The 10,447-nt window shown below is 36.2% G+C and overlaps 1 protein-coding gene across 2 annotated transcripts in view; it reads left to right on the top strand.

Moving 5' to 3' along the window:
• The window catches only part of TTLL7 (tubulin tyrosine ligase like 7), a 56,133-nt gene extending 46,233 nt beyond the window's left edge, over nucleotides 1-9,900 (top strand). The window contains exons 19-22 of one of the 2 annotated variants that reach the window (XM_026038059.1): nucleotides 946-1,106; nucleotides 5,170-5,343; nucleotides 5,681-5,799; nucleotides 8,159-8,206. In XM_026038059.1, coding sequence (XP_025893844.1) covers nucleotides 946-1,106; nucleotides 5,170-5,343; nucleotides 5,681-5,705 — 360 coding nt within the window. In that variant the 3' untranslated portion in view covers nucleotides 5,706-5,799; nucleotides 8,159-8,206. Of the gene's footprint in view, nucleotides 1-945; nucleotides 1,107-5,169; nucleotides 5,344-5,680; nucleotides 5,800-8,158 lie in introns of both variants that reach the window. The other variant, XM_026038058.1, reaches the window with a different exon arrangement.
• The last annotated feature ends 547 nt before the right edge of the window (nucleotides 9,901-10,447 follow it).

The following is a 10,447-nucleotide window of genomic DNA, read 5'->3' as shown; positions in this document are numbered from 1 at the left end:
TTTATATATAGATTTTTTAAGTAAACAAAATAATTATATGAATAAATATATAAAATTTATATTACTTATATGTGTTTTTATATTGCTTGTATATGCTTACTGTTCTCTCAATTATATGCGATGTATAGACAATGTATAGACAAAGATTTTTGATTTAGGACATTAAAATACAGCAATATGAATTCCACCTCCTGCATCCATCCCATTCGGTGGGATTTGCCAGGGCACAGCAGGGAGGAGCCGGGGCTGGGCGCGCGGGCGCTGCTCGCTCAGCCTTGTCCCCCCGGAGCTCGCGGGGCTGGGCGCAGCGCGGCCCGCCAGCGTCGCCTTGAAACGTGGCTTGTGTGCAGCAAGTCTGCTGTGTTTCGGTAAATGTTGCTATTATCTTGTTGCCTTTTTTAAAAATTTATTTTATTTCAATGTATACTTTCTGTAAGAAAGAGAAACAAAATTAGACTGATCTAGGCTAACACTGAGCTTAGACATTAAATGAGGAGCAGCTTGTAGCTTTTCAGACCATTTTAGTACTCCGTAAAATAGTATTTTAAAGGCAGGGCAAAAAGAAGACATAATCTTCAAGTATATAATATTTGGGTTAGTAATTATGTTGCTTGTTGCTTGTAATGGTATCAATGTTGTTTCTTTTTAAACTCTTCCTATTCTTTCAACTAGTTAATACTGAACAGACTGAAGAAAAAAAAAAAAAAACAGAAACAAACTCTTCTATAATAAAATATTTTGATTTAGTTTTGCAAAATGTTATTGATGGGAAATGCATCTCAAGAAAGTTTTGCTGATGAATGCACAGAAATAAAATGTAGACAGCTGTGGGAATTTATAACTATGCAGTCATCTGTGTGTGTTTGTGTGTGTGTATGTGCAGTGAATCAGACAACAGTTGCTTTTAGGTTTTGCCTTTGATTTGCTTGGAATGTTCTATTCTAGGTTTTAGATATAGTCAAGACAAGTGTTCGTGCAGTTCTACAGCGAGTCTGGAAGGCTCCAGACATTGAAAATTTACATTTGTACCGTCTTTTTAACCGAGTATTTAATCGCTTGCTTTGGAGCCATGGCCAAGGCCTGTGGAACTGTTTCTGTAATTCAGGGTAAGCCTATTACATTTATTATTTTAAACTGCCTTCATAACTTCACAGTTACAATCTGAGCTGCCATTCTTTACTCTTCATTTTCGTTTGTGAGAATTTTGTACTACATTGAACTGGTTAAAAAAAATAGAGTATAATTACAAATCTAATAATGTATGGAAACCATTTCAGTAATGGAAATAAACATTTAGGAGTCTGCTTCTAAATCTAATGATCTAAAGAAACAATCTAATTTTCAAAATAGCTGAGCTCCAGATCAGCTCCTCCAAATGGATGCTCTGCAGTTTTGAAGCCAGGTTGCAGTAAATGTCTAGCTTGGACTTGCCATCAACATTCATTCTTGCCATACCTGTTTAACAGAGAAGAATTCAGTGGTGGTTCCAGGTGAAATCTTATGCCAAATGCAAGGGCAGTTCTGTGTTTTGCAAATAATGAGTTCAAGTATTGTTTGAAGATACTTCTAACCATGAAAAAAAGGATATGTCCACACTGAAGCAAGAAGTAGGTTTTTGTTTGGGTTGCAAATAAAAGTTTCATAAGGGGAAAAAATTCAGARCATATATTAAAAGTATCTTTTTAGAGAGTATCCTACTCTGTAAAAGAATCTACATCCATTAAATGGAAGGCATTCACATAAGGATAGGTTTCAAGGAAGAGGTTATAGACATGATTTTTTTTTTCCTAAGAGTCTTCATAAAATAAACTTGAAAATGTATAAATATATCTTTTTTCCATGCAATATATTTCATGCTATATACATACAGTGAATAAATAATGGCAGTGTTTTTCATTAGCTACTGTAAGGTGAATTAGGAGATTTATTAAAAAAGAACTACAGCTAAACCACATGATATGATTATGGATATTGCATGAAGAAGGGAATCAGCACATAGTTTTTCATATGTAATCATTGATCATATGTAGAGGATGCGTGTAAAGCATTTATGAATTGGTTCACAACAAAATGGACTTATGTAACACGATAAGATACTCGGAGATCTGTGAGCATACTATAATATTGTCAATTATTTTAGGATTATTTTCTCACTGCTAAAAGCTTGTTCTTTTTAGTTGCTGTTCTAAATTAAGCCATTAAGATTCTTCACGTTTATTCACAGAATTGGGCTCTGTGGTTTCCTGTTTAGGAGATCATTTCCATAAGATGTGCTAGAGGTAGCTACTGGGAGTGTAGCATAATCCGAGACATGCAGAAGTTAAAACTAGGGTGACATCTCTGTGCTTCCACTCTGAAACATTTCCTTTGCATAATCCCCAACAACTGGAGGGTCCTTTCTTCATGTCAACAGAGGCATACGAAGACTTGAGTCAAACCTCAATTTCTGTTGTCAGAAAATATTATAAATGTCTTCCATTTTAATAACACTATCTAATTTGAATCTCATTTTTAGTGTGTCCTTTTGCAAATCTTTCATTATGCATGAAGCTTTTCCTGTCAGGTTTTTTTTCCGCTGTAAGGATTGTTGGTTGCTCAAAACCTCKGAACAATTCTGCTGTTCAGCTGGCTCAGAAGAGCAGTCTTTGAGCCAGCAGAAGAGTTCAGTGCAGAGCAGGATTTCCCAAGTAGCAATAATCTCATTTATGCAGAACAAGACTCAGCTGATTCCAGAGTGGAGCTAAATTATCTGACCAAGCTCCCGTTTTCTAAGAGAGTTTGCTAGCTGGGAGAGTCTAAAAATACTGTGAAAATAATGAATATCCAGAATATTTAGAGGTTGCTCTGTACATAATATACCTAATGCAGAATCCAAAGAAGCAAGAAGACAGAAGGGCTTTGTGTACGTACCCTGTATTTTATGTCTTTAGTTACAGTCATCGTTCTCCCCCTGTAATCCTCAATGGGGAACTCGTGACAACACYGTGGCAGCAGAAGGGCCAGTTTCGCATTTGGGCCATTTTAAAAGCAGACCGGAATAAACAGTGGGCRTATGTAGAATTTGGGAGGCATGTCGGGAAGGGGTGTTAATGTACTAATTAAAATACATGAATATAGGAAAATAGTTAAACAGTTAAAATTAATATTGCAAGATAGACCCAGTTGACTTAAAATGTTTTTTAAAAGAAATAATGCATTATTTAGAATCATACATAGTCAAGCATGATGGTCTTCTGTGAATCTTGTGAGAACTTAAAACATTTTATATTAATATATGGAAGATAAACAAATGAGGTTTTCCTAGGTAGCGGCTTTCTCATCCCTGCTGAATGCAGTATAACAGAGGGTGAATCGAATCTGCGTAGCACAGAGGAGATTGTATAGGTACATTCATATGAAACCTCATTAAAATTCACACATATATTTCCAAATCTCAATCTTTGTTGTTAATATATTCCAAGGGTAATTGTATGCTCATAATCAGCTACAATTATAATGAGCTGCTACTTCATAGATACAATCCTATATAACTGTGGGAAGGTGATCATAGATGTTAAAGTTCCAAACTTAAGGAACTTTACCCGGAGAGCTTCTGTCAAGAGATGTTGGAGATTTATAGGYTGGATTAGAATATGGTTGTGTTAACACTGTAAACCTGGTGGAGAAATACTTAGAACTTTCTTCTGCTGTGTATGACATCATAGAGGACAGAATGAAGACAGGAGGTTAACATGGATGCCAAAATAAATTTGGAAGTTCTCATAGAAGATACAATAGTGAGGAAAAAATATATTAACAAGAGTAGTTCTTCAGGTGGAAAATTTATTCTGCTATTAGATAAGAGTTTTGATGTGTCATAGACCATGTTTTTATTTACAGGGATAGTAAGTAAGGAAAGATGCCTTAGTCACTTGAAAATTATTTGGATAGTGGAAAGGAGGTAGAACTGAGCAGTTTCAGCTAGAATAGGCTGTCTAGATTGGGGAACAGGCTGAAAAATMACGTAGATGCACATGTAGCTCATGTGCATGAGTATATTTTAGTCTGTTCACAATTGTATCCTAGTGCATGTACAATGCACTCTCAGAAACATATACAATGATCTCTCTGAATTTTGTGGCAAACATAACACATACACAAACACAAGTGTTAAGGTTTATGCAAAGGACTATTTTCTTCTGTAATAAAACATACTTGCTCTATACAAATGTGGTAGTTGTTTTGGTTTGGGGTTTTTTTTTTTTTTTTCCGAAAGGGAACCGGCTTTTTAAGAAAATCACTTTCCTTTGCTTTTTAAAAAGGAAAGCTTCTAGAGACACACCTTGCAAGTTGCATTCAATTGAAAAAGACCTTTTTTTTTTTTTTTTTTTCCGAAAGGGAACCGGCTTTTTAAGAAAATCACTTTCCTTTGCTTTTTAAAAAGGAAAGCTTCTAGAGACACACCTTGCAAGTTGCATTCAATTGAAAAAGACCAACTCCGTTTCTTTACTGGAGAACCAAGCCCATATGTCCAACTGGAATAATTACTAGTATTTTCATGACTAAACTGAGAAACTCTTCTTTTTCCTAATTGATAGCTCATACAGAGATCGGAAACATGAAATGTTTCATCTTTTGGCTGATTGCATGAAACTAAGCAGAACTTTTTGAACATTTCTCAACATGTACTTTGCACATATTAATCTTCCCATACATTCATTTAGTATTCTGTCATCATATCATGGACTTGCCTTAAACTTCAAGTATTATTATGCTATATAGACATTTAGAAATAATTTATCTTATTAATTTCTTTGGTGCATACCACATTTGCATGCAAATGAAAAACAAACTTTTTAAAAATAACCATTGTTTTCTGTTATATCTATTGAAAGGCACCAAAAATGATTTTATGACAGTTAATCATGTGTTAAACCTAAATGATGGCCCTATGGAAGCTTTAGGGGACATACCACATGAAAAGGAAAAAGAAGGCTCCTGGGTACTTCAGATATGAAGGCTAACCCCTACTTGGTGCTTGGTACTCCCAGCATCTGCCAGTGCTTGTGTAAAGCAGCATAGGCTGATCCTGTAAACAAGCAAGGTCAGGCTGCTTCTCTTGCTGCTCCGCAGCTCGTAGGGATCGTTAGCGACAGCAGCGGGAAGTCACGGCTGTTTCGTTGCCCGCAGGAGCTCTTGGGAAACCATATTCAGCAGGAGCTCGGAGGTGGTGACGCCGGCGCAGCTGCAGTGCTGCCGGCGCGTGGTGCAGCTCTGCAAGCACTGCCTGCTCGTGGTGTACAAGCTCTCGGCGGAGTCGCGCAGCGCCCTGCYTGGAGCCAGCCCCAAGTGCGATGACACAAGGTAGACGTTGCCACGTTCTCCATTCTATTCCTAAAGTGTAAATGGCATGGATTTCACCCATCACTGCTGCAAGCCAGGGAAAAGCCTTCGGAGGGGTTAGGTATATGCTTAAAAAAAATCTAAAATGGGAAAACAAACAGCATTTCCCGCGATTCTGAGTTTCTGCCATTCTAATCTCTTGCTCATTCATGGAGTACTACTACCAGGAGGCTTGTTATACATGTTTTGTGTAAAACTACACTTAATAAGCCTTGCTTGCTGATTATCCAAGYAGTCACAGCACAAAGGGCGTTCTGTCTTTAAGTGAATTGAAAATTTCCTTTCTTCCCCTTCTCAGATCCCTCAAAGTCACTGATTCCTGATTTGCATTCCTAGAGGTATCCTAGCATGTATTATACTTCGGGCTTCACATTCGCAGTTGGATCCTATAGGGGCACAGCTCCAGCCAAGGGTCAGGTAAGTGCCATCTGATTTACTGTATTGCACGGTTTTGCAAAGTTGATTTGTAAAATCAGACAATTTAAAAAGTTTCATTGTTTCATCTCATAGAGGACGAATACATTTTAAAACCTTGCAAAACAGCATCATATAGTAAAAAAATTATTTGGCACTTACCCGGTCCTCCATTGGCTGGTTTAGCTTTCCAACTGAATACAACCTGGATTATAACAATATGTCAGTATAGGGATTACTGGAAATGCTCCAAGTGTGAGARTCAGCGATCTGCAATTTCAGTCTTGGAGAATTAAATATAACTTTCAAAGTAGTTAGGTTACAGATTCTATTCATAATGGTCATTTGGAATATTATGTATTGAAAAAACATGAATTATTTATATAAAACATTTTGCAGGCATTATTTCATACAAGGACTTTATGAATTAAGAGTATCGTATGAAAAGCAAGCCTTTGATATCTGTGAAACATATATGACTTATTTGCTTCTTTGGTATATCTGGGTCTAGTTACTTGATATGCTGAACTCATTTGTTATTGTCATATGAAACTCAAGGTGGTTTAACAAATGACTAGAAACATTTTATTTGGTCACAGCAAAAGTATAACAATCCTAGCTACAAATCCATGTTCAATATTAATATCTACTGAGCTATAGCAAGAGTATGGTAAAAGCATTTGGATTAGTCAAGACTAGAAAATCTTCAAGCTTGAAGTTTTTATTACTCCTATTGTTAATATTGCAGAAAATCTTTCATCACAGACTACCACAAAGTATTCAAAGTGATCAGATTACTGCAGTGGCCTGCAGCCAGCCATCCTGCATTTGCAAAGTAGCGCTTTTTCATCTCCCGTTTCTGTGTTTCTTTTCATGCCAAATGGATGCTTACTCATAAACTTGAGAGGCTAGAAGAATCCATGCCTTAAATATCTGTATGTCTTCAGCAATTGAATTGTCGTGACAACTATGATTGATTAAAAGTTTGTCCTCATATTAATCTCCATGAATGTTAGGCTATCTGGTGGATACAGTAATATGCTAGTTAGCYGTGATGGCCTGAATTTATGAAACTGAGTATGTGTATGGGAACAAGTGCTCTTGCCCATTATGCACCACAATATGTAAGATTGCAAAGTGTTTTTCTAGCAATGGGAGAATCACAATACCATTTCACTTTTCATCAAAGTTTCTGGTTTTTAAATTACCAAGGAAATTGTATATAAGGATCTCAACTACTAATAATCGTTCTTGCCTGAAAGTAAAAATCCTGTGAAGTGCRAGAAGACAGTAGAGTATAATTTATTTTTAGGTGTTTATTTTTCAAGACTTTAAAAAAATTAATTTATATACTTTCATAGGTTTTTGAGCAGAAAACTATTTTTAAGTTTTGTTTTTTGTGACTGAAGTTTTTTAAAACTGCAAATGAGTACATCTTCAGATGAAAAAATCTATTTGTACAGAGAGAGAGGAGAAAAAGAGGTATAATGAAAGTAAAACCACTGAAACTTCTTTGTCTATTTTCAAATTAGTTCTCAATCTCATCTCCTAATTTTAAGTCCAGTGAATGTGATGGAGAAAATGAATTGGGGTATTAATGTTGATGAATAATTTTTTCCTTAGAAAATTTAAATGTAAATAAAAATAATGAGATACCAAATAGCAGAATCTCTTAAAATTATAGCTAAAAAATAGATTATGCAAGATTGACCTTTCACATTTTGATAAATTCACCTGTATTACAAAATACAAGATACATTGCAAATACAGTCTCCTAGATCCTTACAGCCTGCTAAATAATCTTATGCATAGTACAGTCTCTGAGAAGCATGCGAGCTTTTCAGTGTATTGTCCGGCAAATATAGGACTCAGTCCTGTGACGTATGGGATTTTCAAGCCTTAGCTCACTGCTAACTCGTACAAAATCAGACTTTTTTGATAAATCGGTTTAAAAATAAAGTGGTTTGTGATTAGCGTTTGATAATAAAAGCTTTTCTCAATGCTTAAACAAACCAAATATGTATACCTTCAACGTATACCTTGTTTCCTCTTAAGAGTTCTGACATTGGTCCTATTGATGTGACTGGTAGGATTAAGCTTTTAACTTATTTGTGATTAATTAATGTGGTTCACTAGATTGATGCAACAGTTTTTGAGCAATAATTTATACAATGTATTGTGTTCTAAGGATCTGTTTCCCAAGTTAGCTAATGCCTCATACCCTGTACATTATAGAAATTATATTTACTGTGCATAAGTTATTGCATAAAAATTACAAAGTATGTCACATGAAAAGTAATTCTTTTGCTCTTGAATGTACTTTGCCTGTAAATTATGCTGTATTTTTTCATATCATTTCTAGGTATTTATTGCCAGGACCTTCACCGTTCTTCATGAAATCATCTTCATCCAGCTTTAGCTGCACTTCATCGGGAATGCCTCGTCCTAACATTTTGTTTACACACAGATATAGTCATTTGTGAAACAAAAGGAGAATTGCTGTTCCTTGTAAATAATGACACTCCATTTTTTTTTCTTTTTCAAACTAAAGTTTGTGATGGAGCGGAACATAAGTATTGTTATATTTACTACCATATTATGATAACATTTAGCTGAAAACCTATTGCAAAAGCCTAGTCTTTCTGGAAACATAATAAACCATGTTTAAGTTGTTTACACACATATGTGAATGTGTAGATCTTGCTAAGTTTATAAGGAATTTCTTCCTACTAAAAATGTTATTTTTGCTGCAGAATATATAAAATGGAATTGATCTTGAYGATCCTATTACAGCATTATATTATTTTTAAGTAGAATACTTTGACTTAAATATTTATTGTAAAATATGCTATTTATTGTCTCACATATAATTGATCCTTTAACAGGATAGATGATTAAAAACTGTAGTAGATCAGTAGAACAGTAATAGTTACTGAATGTAGTCTGCTCATTTCTAGGACACACACACAAAAACCAAACTGTACAAGCTAAATCTAAAGCAGACATTTTATTTCTCCTATGAAACTACAAGATCTRTTTATTCATGATATCCTGTGTAACAGGATATATATCATGTATTCTTTAAGAGATGGTATAATGTCTTTTAGTTAGGGTCAAACCAATCCAATAGGCAAATATTAAAAAAATCAGCTCTGACATTCAGTTTCTAATTGGATTCTTGTAATAAAACAGAAGCCAGTGTTAGTTACCAGACTTCCCTTCACATTACCTATGTCTTGTGCCTTTAAGTTTCCTTTGGGAGCAAGCAGTAATCTGCAACTCATGCAAGCATGCACAGTGCATAGTTTTTCTGATTTACTGCACAAATGGTACAGCAGACGTTTTTAGAAATTACTGCAGCTATCATGTATTGTTGAACCTTAAACTAATTGGTTTGGTGTAGTTTTTAGCATACAACCCAGTATGTGCTGTGGAATGTGTCCTGGAAGCGACACCATTTTCTAGCCTTGCTGACTCCTCTAAATGCTGGAAATGAAATTTGTTAGAAAGCTCTTGTTCAGATTCAGCTTTGGGGCTTGGCTCAAGGTGCAATAAGGAACTGACATAAACCAGAGCAGGAACCCAGTAGCCCCAGGATTTGTAAACTGCAAAATCTTTTTCAAGTATTGCCACGTGCACCCATTCATCCCATTCAGCATTGTGCCACATGAGCCTTACTCATTATATAAATAATTATTAAATATTCTATTAATTTAGATTTTAAAATGAATTAGGTTTTATAACAGAGTAAAGAATCGCTTAGTTACTATTTACCAAAGACCAGTTTACTTTTCAATAATGTGACCTTGAAATTTTGTTTGGAAGTTATCAGTGCATTACAGATAATTAAAAAAATGATTTAGGAATTAATTGTCCTCAGGAGTGAGTACATGTTAAAGGCTTTTGATATCCAGAGGTTTAAGAAAAATTGAGACTGAAGTTGTCTGAAATTTAATTTTTTAAATCATAGTCATACTATATATTAAACTGGGAATTTTGGTGAGATTTTGATGCCTGTGCTGTAGCGCCCCAACTCTGGAATAGCAGGATGCCTCGTAGCACGAGTATTTGTAAACAATTAAGAAACCCTCTGAGGTAACCAGGTATCAGCAATCTTCTGTCCAGTTAAAACTTTTCTGTTTTCAAGATAGTAGTAATTTTGTAACATAGTATGTTCACACCAATGCACTTTGTATATCCTTTGGCCCATACACTGAAACTGATAATCATAGTATGCTTTACCGCTAAAAYCTAATAAAATCTAAAAATCTGAAATCTCCTTGGGAGTGTTGTCTGCTGTGTATCCCGCTTCTGGTTGTAGGGAGAAAACCGGCTTGCGGCTCAGCCCAACGAACTGCCCAGGGCCTCGTGCTGCTGGGAACGCCCGCGTGTGGCTGCKGCGGGCGCCCACGTGCTGCTGCGGATGCCCTCGTGAGGCTGCGGACACTTGTGTGCTGCTGCGGATGCCCACGTGCTGCCCAGCTGCCTTCAGAACAGGGATGCCAAGGCTCGGTCTGCACAGCGTGTTTTGCCGGCAGAAAGAGGGCTGCCGAGCAGAGCTGCACAGCACGGAGAGAGCTGGGGCCAAAATCTCTTGTATAYTTAGGCTGCACCACAGTGCACCTCGTGGCTGGCATGAGTTCTCAGAAAT

The sequence above is a fragment of the Nothoprocta perdicaria genome, unplaced genomic scaffold, assembly GCF_003342845.1.
Source record: "Nothoprocta perdicaria isolate Ctin4 unplaced genomic scaffold, notPer1 scaffold_20, whole genome shotgun sequence".
Lineage (NCBI taxonomy): Eukaryota > Metazoa > Chordata > Aves > Tinamiformes > Tinamidae > Nothoprocta > Nothoprocta perdicaria.
This window is presented reverse-complemented; position numbering and strand designations above follow the sequence as displayed.